This window comes from Microcaecilia unicolor, chromosome 4 (genome assembly GCF_901765095.1).
Source record: "Microcaecilia unicolor chromosome 4, aMicUni1.1, whole genome shotgun sequence".
Classification (NCBI taxonomy): Eukaryota; Metazoa; Chordata; class Amphibia; order Gymnophiona; family Siphonopidae; genus Microcaecilia; species Microcaecilia unicolor.
In genome coordinates, this window is record NC_044034.1 from 274,514,932 (window position 1) to 274,527,796 (window position 12,865).

The 12,865-nt window shown below is 45.0% G+C and overlaps 1 protein-coding gene across 2 annotated transcripts in view; it reads right to left on the reverse strand.

Annotated features, from left to right (window-relative positions):
• Positions 1 to 12,865, reverse strand: part of MOSPD2 (motile sperm domain containing 2) — a 162,534-nt gene that overhangs the window by 107,690 nt on the left and 41,979 nt on the right. For both annotated transcript variants that reach the window (XM_030201571.1, XM_030201572.1), the window contains exon 9: positions 11,897 to 12,073. In XM_030201571.1, coding sequence (XP_030057431.1) covers positions 11,897 to 12,073 — 177 coding nt within the window. The remainder of the gene's footprint in view (positions 1 to 11,896; positions 12,074 to 12,865) is intronic.

Here is a 12,865-nt window from a genome sequence, read left to right on the forward strand (position 1 = left end):
CAGACTGCCTGCTACAACCAGGCACAGAGAATGGGAGACAGGAAGAGGGCCAAAGGATGGATACGGAAGAGTTGTGGGCTGAGGGCAACCACAAATAACAACCCCCCAAAATACACAGGTGTCCCGAAGCATACCTTGCCAAACACAAAGTTTAATATATATGTGGGTAACACGTGAATCAGAACTGCCAGCGCATAAAATGGTGCTTTAAATGGCAATCAAGAAGGGGAAGGCAGGTGGGGATGCCCATAGTTATCTACCCATAATCGAAATCAGGAGCTCCAAATCGCTCTCTCAGCTGGGCACGTTTAGGAATTATGTGTATAATCGAAATTACAGCGTGCATATCAGACACGCCTATCCCCCGCCCAAAATGGGCGTTCCTGGCGACGATATAAACGCCCACTCCGTATTTTCGAAACCCCATTGGTACAATTCCACCACGTCAGCCCCCAACCCGGAAGGGTAATTTCTCAGATGCCGAGGTGGAGCTCCTGGTGCAGGAGATACAGCAACGGCACACCAACCTGTTTGCTCCCACAGAGCAGAGACTGGCTGCGACCACCAAGCAGCGGGAATGGGAGGCGGTCCGTGACAGGGTGAATGCGGTCTTCCACTGTGCAAGGGACATGGAGGACTGTAAGCGCAAGTGGCACAAGCTGAGGAGGGATGTGAGGAGGAAGGCTGGGGCCAATCCCGCAGCACATGACACAGCCAACCTCACCCCCATGGAGCTGATGGTCCACGCCCTGCTACCCCAGGAGGGCATCCACGGGATCGGGTCCCTTGACACCTCGGCCCAGCCTGAGGCCTCAGGTAGGCTGTCCATTATGATGTTGGGATATCTGTTGTGCTGCACTACACTGTGTTATACAAGTTGGGGCCAGGGGGAGGAGGGAGGTGGGGGAGGAGTATGTGGAATAAACGCCCACCTTTATGATGATGTCTCACCTCCTACCCCCTACTCACTTGCTCTGTACCCTTACTCTCTATTCCTACCGTAGTCATTGGCTTCCCTCTTACTTGTCCTGTGTGTGCAGCTTCATTACAGTGTAAGGTGTCTGAGTAGTGGTAGTATTAATGTGTGTCATAAGAGCAGACTCAGTGGGTGTTTGAGCACCCCCAATATTGAGGAAATATCATGTAGGTGTCCAGGGAGGGCTTATTTGCACTGGCCTTAGCGCCCCCAATAATACTTTACACTTGGCTCCTATCCTATGGGTGTGTGTAGGTTACTACTCTACTCTGTGGCACAACTTTGGGCCTCTTCCTTCCCTACTCCCTCCTATTTTCCCATCATCACCAAACTGTGCCTATTTCCTTCTGTCACCTTTGTGCTCTAGTTAGTGTGGGCCACATGCGTGCAACTTAAGGAGCCTGTAATCGGGGTCATAAAGCAGCTTTAGGCAGTGTACCAAGTCAGTAGTAACACAAGACACGCTCAAATGTCCTTCACTTTAACTAGTATACAACAAACAGCTTGTCCGGGTCCACAAAGTTGTGAGCGGTGTCCTTGTCTTGGCTGTCCGTCCACCAGCTGTACCCAGCTGCCTGTGGGGCTGTCGTTCACATGGGTCTCAAACCCAATCCTCCTCACCATCTCTTTGCAGTGTCATGAAGTGTGGGGCTATGTAGATGAATGCTGAAAGACAAAAGTGGGTTATTTTCACCAACACACTTCCTCACCCTTGTGCTATACAGGTGATGACTCTGATGAGGCTGGCCCTAGTGGCCGCCAATCACAACAAAGACCTACACCAGCAGGACAGCCTCAACCTCCACCGCCTGCAGCATCAGTCCAGTCTCTACCACCACCACCACCTGCACCATTGCAGCCTCTACCTCCACCACCTGCACCAGAGCACCCTCTACCACCACCACCTGCAGTAGCAGTCCAGCCTCTAACCACCACCACCTGCACCAGTGCAGCCTCTACCTCCACCAGCAGCAGAACCAGCACTAGAGGCCCAACCTCCACCAGCACCACCGGCAGAGGCGGCACCTCCACCACCGGTTGAGTTTTCTGATGCGGAGAATGCATATAGGGGGCCAGCTCCTCGCCAGAGGCCCTCCAGCCAAAGGAGGCAACTCCTGCGGCTGGCCACTGATTTGCTGCGGCACAATGTGGGCTTGGAGGAGTACCGGCAACAAAAATTAGAGCTGCAGCGGGAAGCACTGCAGGCGCAGCGCCAAGCTCACCAGGAACTGCTCCAGGCGCAGCGCCAAGCCCACCATGAGGTGCTCCAGCAACTGGAACAGCTGCAGCACAGCATTGAAGGCCTGCGCCCTCAGGTCACAGCACCTACTCCACAGGTGGTGGTGCAGCAAGACCTGCCATCCACTTCCTCCTCCAGTGGGCAGCAACCACCACCAGCTAAGAGGTGGGCCCTGAGATCGGGTGCCTCTGCAGCCACTAGTGCAGCACCTACCAAACCAGCTCCCATTCTGGGTCCTGTGGCCAGGCTACAGCCAACAAGGTGGCCGGATTTCCACAGCGCAGCCGAAGCCGCAGGCTGCTGTGTGGATACGGAGGAGGACAGTGGGAGTAGCCCATCGGAGGAGTCTGAACAGACTTCCCCTGCAGCACCAGCTGCAAAGGAAGTCCGTGGGAGGGCTAAGAGGGGACGGGGGAGGGGCCGAGGAAAGTGATGGCACATGCTGGAGGGTGAGGGTTGGTGGGTGGTGGTGGTGGTGGTGGTGGGTGTGATGTGATGTGATGGTAACACTTATGTGAGTATTACAAATAAATGTGCACTTACTTTCACACAAAACTTGTTTCTATGAGTCTGTCTTGCTCTGACGCCAAGCTGGTAAGCAGTGAGCTCTGCTCTGTGGGCTGGGGGTGGAGGGGGCTCCTCTTCCTGCTCATCTGGGGCCTCCTCTGGTGGCTGTGGCTCCTCTGGGAGGGCCTGTCTTCTGCGCTGGGCCAAATTGTGCAGCATGCAGCATGCCACAAAGATCTTGGCCACCTTTTCTGGACTGTAGAGCAGCTCTCCTCCAGACCGGTCCAGACAGCGGAACCGGTTTTTCAAGAAGCCAAAGGTCCGCTCAATAATCCCCCGGGTGCTGCGATGCCTCCTGTTGTAGGTTTCTTCTGCCCCTGGTTGTGGATGCACCACAGGGGTCATGAGCCATGTCCTCTGTGGGTAGCCTCGGTCACCTTTGGAGAGAAGCAGAATGAAATAGATGAGTGTGTATTGCTTGGAGCAGGTACGGGTGGGGGGAGGGGGGATTAGGATAGTGGGTTGTGGAGTAAGGTGGAGGAAGGCAGGGCGGAGGGTTGGCCACTGGAGGAGATATAGTATGGGTACATCCATGTTGCACTTACCTAGTAGCCATCCACCAGTGAACTCCCCTCGCTCAAACCTGCGGAAGATGCCCGAGTGCTGTAGGATATAGGCATCGTGGGTGGAACCGGGGTACCTGGCACACACGTCTAATATCTCCCCCTGGGCATCACACACAACTTGCATGTTCATCGAATGAAATGCCTTCCTGTTTCTGTAGGTGGCTTCGTGTGGCCAGGGGGGCCTGAGTGGGACGTGTGTGCAGTCAATCACACCTATGACCGAGGGGAATCTAGCAACAGCATAGAAGGCGGCCATGTCCCTAAAATCGAGTGTAATACCGGAAGACTGGAGGGTAGCCAATGTTACTCCGATTTTTAAGAAGGGTTCCAGAGGAGATCCGGGAAATTATAGACCGGTGAGTCTGACGTCGGTGCCGGGCAAGATGGTGGAGGCTATTATTAAGAATAAAATTGCAGAGCATATACAAAAACATGGACTGATGAGACAAAGTCAGCACGGATTTAGTGAAGGGAAGTCTTGCCTCACCAATCTAATGCATTTTTTTGAGGGGGTAAGCAAACATGTGGACAATGGGGAGCCGGTTGATATTGTATATCTGGATTTTCAGAAGGCGTTTGACAAAGTGCCGCACGAAAGACTCCTGAAGAAATTGCAGAGTCATGGAATCGGAGGTAGGGTATTATTATGGATTAAGAACTGGTTGAAAGATAGGAAGCAGAGAGTAGGATTGCGTGGCCAGTATTCTCAGTGGAGGAGGGTAGTTAGTGGGGTCCCGCAGGGGTCTGTGCTGGGTCCGTTGCTTTTTAATGTATTTATAAATGACCTAGAGATGGGAGTAACTAGCGAGGTAATTAAATTCGCCGATGACACAAAATTATTCAGGGTCGTCAAGTCGCAGGAGGAATGTGAACGATTACAGGAGGACCTTGCGAGACTGGGAGAATGGGCGTGCAAGTGGCAGATGAAGTTCAATGTTGACAAGAAGTTCAATGTTGACAAGTGCAAAGTGATGCATGTGGGTAAGAGGAACCCGAATTATAGCTACGTCTTGCAAGGTTCCGCGTTAGGAGTTACGGATCAAGAAAGGGATCTGGGTGTCGTCGTCGATGATACGCTGAAACCTTCTGCTCAGTGTGCTGCTGCGGCTAGGAAAGCGAATAGAATGTTGGGTGTTATTAGGAAGGGTATGGAGTCCAGGTGTGCGGATGTTATAATGCCGTTGTATCGCTCCATGGTGCGACCGCACCTGGAGTATTGTGTTCAGTACTGGTCTCCGTATCTCAAAAAAGATATAGTAGAATTGGAAAAGGTACAGCGAAGGGCGACGAAAATGATAGTGGGGATGGGACGACTTTCCTATGAAGAGAGGCTGAGAAGGCTAGGGCTTTTCAGCTTGGAGAAGAGACGGCTGAGTGGAATGGATCGGGTGGATGTGAAGCGACTGTTCATGCTATCCAAAAATACTAGGACTAGAGGGCATGAGTTGAAGCTACAGTGTGGTAAATTTAAAACGAATCGGAGAAAAGTTTTCTTCACCCAACGTGTAATTAGACTCTGGAATTCGTTGCCGGAGAACATGGTACGGGCGGTTAGCTTGACGGAGTTTAAAAAGGGGTTAGATAGATTCCTAAAGGACAAGTCCATAGACCGCTATTAAATGGACTTGGAAAAATTCCGCATTTTTAGGTCTAACTTGTCTGGAATGTTTTTACGTTTGGGGAGCGTGCCAGGTGCCCTTGACCTGGATTGGCCACTGTCTGTGACAGGATGCTGGGCTAGATGGACCTTTGGTCTTTCCCAGTATGGCACTACTTATGTACTTATGTACTTATGTTGTTGTGCAGGGCCTGGGGGGTGGTGGGGAAAGTGATGTAGTGAGAGGTGTGAGTTAGAAAGGCATCCAGGAACTGGGTGAGACAGTGTGAAATAGAAGCCTGGGTGAGCCCTGTGTTAGCAGCTAATACGGATTGGAAACTCCCAGTGGCCAGGACAGAGAGAGAGGCAGTGACTTTGAGGTGGACAGGGATGGGATTATTCCTATGGGTCTGGGGCTGAAGGAGGGGTTTTAGCTGCTCACAAAGCTGCACAATGGTCGCCTTATCAAACCTCAGACACTGCTAGTCAGTGAGTTGTAGGAAGGTGGTGCAGGGCCTGAACACTCGGGGCCGTGAATAGCTCCTGCGGTGTGTGGCCTGTTCCTCTAACATGGAAGCCACCAGTGAATTTAGTGCATCCATTTCCCCACCAGTGCAAGTATTAGTAGTAGTACTGAAACAACAGCAGCACACAGAATCTCACTCCGAACACACCCTCTGGCCAGTCACTCCCCAAACAGTACAGGGAACACAGAGACAAAGGGAAGTCAGGCAATACAATATACACGTGGGAACAGTGAAGAGAGGGATAGGGGGAAGGGAAGGGGAAGGGACCGACAGAACAAGGAGGGAAAGGTCAAAAGGTAAGACACAAAAGAGGCAGGTGAGGGTGACAACGTTCCGACTAGGGCAGACAGACGAACGTTACAGGTACTCCACACACTCCGCTTTCTCTGCAACCACCAATTCAGCTCTCCCAACACCGATCGCGCCACTCTCCAACTGCACACAATCGCTATTGGGTCTAAAGACGATTTCCCTCTTGCTCTGGTCACTTTTATTTCGGGTCTAAGCAATGACGCCCATGTTCACGCCCACCCTAAGTCATTTCACTATCCGTTATACGTTGTAGACGCCCACTTCGTAACACCGCCCTTAACACGCCCCCGGCACGCCCCTTATTTGGGCGTTTGTATCTGAGCGTACGAGCGAAACGAACGAACTAAAAGTCTTGTTTCCATTATACTGATTTAATCGTTTTTGTGAGATAAACGTCTATCTCCCGATTTAGGTCGCACTATAGGCATTTTTCTCTTTCGAAAATAAGCAGGATAATGTCCCAAATACATTTTTCACTTGTGGCTTCATCATGAGAACAAAGTCTAAGATAGCCCCTAAAACCCTAGATGTTCTAGCAATTGAAATTTCTTATTCTTGCACGTACTGCATCCGGAGTGTTACTAAATCAGATAATCCGAGGCCCTTTTACTAAGCTGCGTAAGCATCTACGTGTGCCAAAGTGGAGTTACCGCCCGACTACCGTGTGGCTCGTGCGGTAATTTCATTTTTGGTGCGCGTCCGATACGCACAGCTGAAAAATAATTTTTTATTTTTGGACCCGCGCCAAGTGGCATTTGACGCGCATAGGTCATTACCATGTCAGACTTTACCGCTAGATCAAAAATGGACTCGCGACAATTTTGATTTTGCCGCACATCCATTTTCACCAAAAATTTTAATAAGGCCTTTTTTTAACAGGTGAGCTGAAAAATGCATTGGGCCATGCCTAAACTACCGGAAGCCATTTTTCAGCGCACTTTAGTAAAAGGATCCCTTAGTTTTTTGTGTATTCAACTTCAAATAGCTTTTAACAGTCCATCGTTCAATAATATGTATTCAGTCATTTACTAAGTTGACAGTGTTCATCAAGGTTTTCTGATAAGGAACTAATAAAGGTATCTACATACATATACAGCTAACAACTTAGTACCTTAAATAAAGGGTCTAGTGCACTCATATATAAGTTAAATAATATGGGAGATAATGGAGAGACCTGCAGCACTACACTTGCAGACTGAACTTATTTTTGTAAACACAGTAGGATCTATTTGAAAAAAAATTCTACAAACCAATTCAAAAACAGCTCCATCAATACCAATCTCGCTCAATCTTGTCAGTAATACAGAGTGTCAAATGCAGTACATATGTCAAACTGCAGTAAAATCGTTTGACCTCCTTGATTTAAGTGTTTTGGTTTTTTTTTTAACTTTGGTAACTAGAGCTATCAGGAGGAGTTTGGTACTGAAATGAGACCTAATATACTTCTAGGCAACAGATATAAAAAAAAAATAGCTGACCACTGAAAGAGAAAAGAAACCCTTCGCATTATAGCTAGTCTCCCTTCCTTCTTTCCCTGTCTTGAGGCATGTAATATTTTGTAACCAATTGGGCAAACACAGATTATGCTGGACTAATAACATATGGAATCCAAGTTTCCACAATAAAAACAAATCCTACCTGAGAATCTTCAATCAAACCCCTTAGTAAGAAGGATTTATTGCATACCAACTGGGCATTAAAATACAAACAAGGAACAGGTATCTTCCAAAGGACCAATTGTGACCAAAGTGTGGGAGCCTCATATTTTCAAAGTATTTAGCCTTCCAAAGTTCCATAGAAACCTATGGAACTTTGGAAGGCTAAGTGCTTTGAAAATATGCCTCAAAGTCAATGATGCAGGTTCAGTAACTGTTGGTGTGTGCTGGTAGTGTTCAGATCAAAAGGTTCATTATCTATTATTATTATTATCTATTACATTTGTACCCCGCGCTTTCCCACACACAGCAGGTTCAATGCGGCTTACATGGTAAATAGAATTACTGACTCTTGTAAGGAAAATAATACAAACTGTAATGAACATAATAGTAAGGTTTTGAGAATATATGAATTGGAATGGGAAGGTAAACGACGATAGGATAGACAGAAGGAAAGGAGATGGGAGGGGTATGGTGTAGGGAAGATGGAAAAGGAAAGACTGGAGGACGAGCATAGGGAGATTGGGAGACAGGTCAAAAGGTATAATCGGTGTCAAAGTCAGTTTCAGTGTAAGAGCAGGAATCACGTAAATGGTCTGATAAGATTAAGTTGGGTCGTTAGAATAGGTTTGCTTGAAGAGATGTGTCTTCAACGTTTTCCTGAAGGGTAGATAATCATTAATTGTTCGGATGGATCTTGGTAGAGCATTCCAAAGCTGGCTGGCCAGAAAAGAGAAATTGGATGTATAGTAGGTTTTGTATTTAATTCCTCTGCAATTAGGAAGATCTAAAGGCAGAGAGGTGGCTATTTCATTTTTTTTATTATTTTTTTTTTTTACTGTGTGATTAAACCTTACTGTACCATTAAGCCAAACAGAAGAAATTTTCAGCAGAAGTCACCTCCCCTCTACCCCCACCTTTCTTCCTGAGAGGCAATGACTCAGAGCACTACTGTCTACAACACCTTACAACACCTGTGATCTGAGAGGTCACATTTGAGGAAGGGGATGCAAGCATTTGTCCATCAGCTATGTGCTAAAAGGGGATGGGAGGGATTGGAGGCAGAGATCAGAGTAAGCATGGTAGCAGCCTGAAGCAGTTTAGAAAGAATATAACCAGACCCTAAACCTCTTTCCTTGTATGAAGTGAGATATAAGAAGGTAACATGAATGTGTGTAATTAGAGCGAAACTTCATATACCTTTTTTTTCCAATTATGCTAGACAATGACAGATAACCAGTTAGAACTGGTATATTTGTATTCACTTTGAATTGAGAAAAAATACTATAAAAGATCTGAGCAAAAGGCACAGAGGGAGGGCAGAACATCTCAGGTTACTGGGACGCCAGTGACCAGATATGCCTCTCTGAGTGACGGCAATTTTCCCTGATTGTATTTTCCCACCCCTGCTTTATTTTGCTACAAAAACTTATTTTTTTTCTAATTTTGTAAGAATAAAATTTTACTACTATCAGAAGATTCTCTTGTTTGTACTCTCTTTTGTGACCCAGACTGACCCGGGTGTTGGTGTTCAACCCAAGATACGGTTGGGGTAAGTGTGCTGGATAGAACTGGGGTGGTTCTACCCCGGTTCTAATCCTTGACCCAGTACAAATGGTATGCTTAATAAAGAGGATAGGGGCTTAAGACTTTTTGCATTTCTTATACTTTTAGGTAATTAAAATATCAGTCTTATGATGCTTAACCATTCAGATATTTGTTCTTTACTTGAGAATTTCAATTCTTAGATTTTGACTTCCTATCAATTACTGGAACGTTATACACAAAAGATTCCCAATCATCCTCTTGGGCCCGAATCTCTCCATGTCGTATCTCCCCAGCCAACACATAAATCAAGAAATATAAAATCCAGTGCATTTTCAATTCTTAACACCTGATTCTAGATTAAAGAAACTAATTAGGTTAAAACGCAATATAAAATCCTAGAATAAATCTAAGACAAATGTATTTATTGATACATTTTGCCTTCCACACACTTAGCACACTCAGGGTCACACAGAGGACCCATCTACCGTACTCCCTGTTTTAAGAACAGCATTGGGGCTGCTTGCTGATGTGTGTTCAGGGGGGGGGGGGGTGGGGGGGAAATTACATTTCTCCACAGAACAGCCACAGCACAATGAGAGCAGTGGCAGAATTCAAGGCTTACTGAGCACAGCAGTAGTCTGATGGCAGACATTAGATTTATTTTTGTTACATTTGTACCCCGCACTTTCCCACTCATGGCAGGCTCAATGCAGCTTACATATTGTCTACAGGTACTTATTTGTACCTGGGGCAATGGAGGGTTAAGTGACTTGCCCAGAGTCACAAGGAGCTGCCTGTGCCTGAAGTGGGAATCAAACTCAGTTCCTCAGTTCCCCAGGACCAAAGTCCACCACCCTAACCACTAGGCCAATCCTCCACTCCACTCCTCCACTCACTCCAATTAGATGGTCCAATACTCCGTGCTCCCTCCAGATCTACAACAGCACTGGGGCTCTATGGAGCTCTCCACACCACTCCCAGGCGGTCTGCTGATATCAATTGCAGAAGGACCAGCTAAGTCACCACTGTGGTTTAATGTCTTAATTTTTTCAAAGCTTTATAAACAATACCCAGTAACTTTCAAATATTCTATCCACAGTGATGATGGGAGAGATCAGACAGGTAAAAAAAAAAAAAAGGGGGGGGAGGGAGAATCCCAGCCTTCTAACAGATACACTAGTCCTCAAAGGAAGGGAAAGTAGTTGGGGGGAGCCAAACAAAAGGGTTTCTTGTAGCTGATTTTGTCCTGTTCTCCACCACTGCTCAATCGGGGGAAACAACCCTAGTGGACCAATGTTTTGGAAGACTTCCTGAAAGTCTTATTACATTAAACCCAGCATATATTGACCATCTGTTGGAAACGGACTACTAGAAAAGTATCTGGCAACACCATTCTTTAAACAGCAAGATCCATGTAAAAGTTATGAATCTATCTCTCTGTTGGCAGGGTAGTATAAAATATGGTCTGATCTTTCCTTTTTAAATCAAAAAAGCTCTCTCTGGATACAATTAAGCTGTTTAAATGTTGAAATACTTAACCAATATATAGACTCATATCTGTTAAACAATATATGGAAGGTTTTTATTAGTTTTAATTCAAGCATGTGTAACCTGATTTACCAAGGCATTTTCCCCCCTTCTATGGGAAAAGATCAGCAAATCAGAACCATAAGTAAAGTAAATTAAAAATACAATAATTTTAAAAAAATCTTAAAATACAGTTAGTTATGAGGCATATCCCTAGAAATGTTTTTTTCCTGCCACTGAAGTGAACAGTACATCTATGAATCATGGCACCCTTGAGATGCCTAGTGGTTGCAGCACAGAACTGATAACCAGGAATCCCAGTTCAAGTCCCACTACTGCTCCTTATGATCTTGGATAAGTTACTTAACTTTCCATTAGACTGTGAGCCCTCTGGGTCTTACCTCAATGTAACTCACTTTGAACTACTACTGAAACGTAAGCTAAATCTAAATCCAGTTCAGTTTATGAGTGGAGGGGTAGCGTAATAGTTAAAGCAGCAGGCTAAAAACCAGGGGGCCCATTTCAAATCCTACTGCAGCAACTTGTGATCTTGGGCAAGTCACAACCTTCCATCGCCTCAAGTACAAGCAAATTGTCAGCCCTCCAGGGACAGAAATAGACCTACTGTACCTGAATGTATACTGCTTTGATAGCTTTTTAGTTTGTAGGTGGTATATAAATAACACTGTAGTGACCCACACTGATGACAAAGTCACTAAGTCTGTTTTGGGTCACACAGAAAGGAACATGTGAAACCATAGTTTTCTGCTCCCACTGTAATTATAGCAGAAACAGCACTAAATCCTAGGTAGTTACCTATATCACATGTCTTTTCTATAGAAAGTGTACATACTGTGTAGAAATGGCTAAAAATTGCCCAAATATAGTTACTCACCATCAGGAATAGCATGTTACAATATACAGATGCATTTCTAGCACCTATATAAGTTCAAATTGTTGACAGATTAGAAATATGTCTACAATTAAAATACCCATACATGATTTCACCTAAGCCAGAATACTAAAATGAAATGCTCCAAGAAGCCCAGTCAAAAGTCAAATCATAGTAGCAGCTCAGCATAGTTTCCAATGCCATCAACTTCTCATACGGAAGTATTCCTTGAGATTCATTACAAAACACATTTTTCTACATTGTACTAAATGGGAAAACTTTTCTTTTCAGAAACATAGGTACTAATAGCAATGACTAAATTTTGAAACTGACTTTCCACAGGTACAATGCAACATTTGGAGGCTAAGTTCTTTGAAAGGAAATCAAAACAGAAGGCAGTAACACCACATAAATAGAAACATGAAAAGAGAAATAATGTTGCAGAAATAATGAATTTTAAGTTTCTACAGTATTACTACTAGAAAATACCTTCTTTGGCTTATGCATTTGATCATCACTGTGGACGGGCTCCCCCCTATCTCTGTTTTCTGATTCAATTTCTTCTTTGCTTTCAGCTTCGTCATCACCAGCAATGGGCCCACTCTCACATATTGGTGTTTGAAAATCATCATCGGGTAACGGAGGGTAACTGTACTTGAATGGATCCTAAAATTGAAGATAAACATATTTTCTACCAGTATTATCTATACACCATAAATCCTGTATAGCACACTTACCAAAACTGAAATCAAACACATCAAAGGCTATATATAATAAAATGACAGAAAAAACACTGAATTGAAAAGTCCAGTAATAAGCAATCAAATATTAAGAAACAAGTAAAAATAAGTTTCAATGCAAAATGTAGAGTTGAAACAACTTTTCATCTAGTATTAAGAGCTCTATCAATTTCCTTCAAGCAAGAGAGGAGACTTTATAAAAATGTACAATTCCTCCTAACCTGGAAACACATATATAAGAAAATGTGACGGCACAGTAAATGATGGCAGATAAAACAGCTGATTCTGTTTGCACTGCCAGATGATCACTCCAGGGGGGTTACACATGTGCCTTTTTGGAAGCGCAGTATAATCATTTCTCTTATACTGTTTCTTAGTGTATTGCCTTGAATACATACTTACTTTCCCTAAGAAAGGTTAGTTTGTGCATTAATTCTTCTCAGGTATATGAATGCTTGTTCATTTCACCCGTCTCTCATTTCCTCTAGGGTACACATATTTAGGTCCTCAAATCTCATTTCATACTGCTTCTGCAACAGACCCAGCACTACTTTGGTGGATGTCTTTATCTGGATTACCTCTGATTTCTCTATATCCTTTGAGATGTGGCCTCCAGAACTGAACACAGTATTCTAATTGTGATCTCATCAATGATCTGCTAAGCAGGGTCAGACCAAAGGTCCTGCATCCTGTTTCAGACAGTGTCACATCCGAGTCA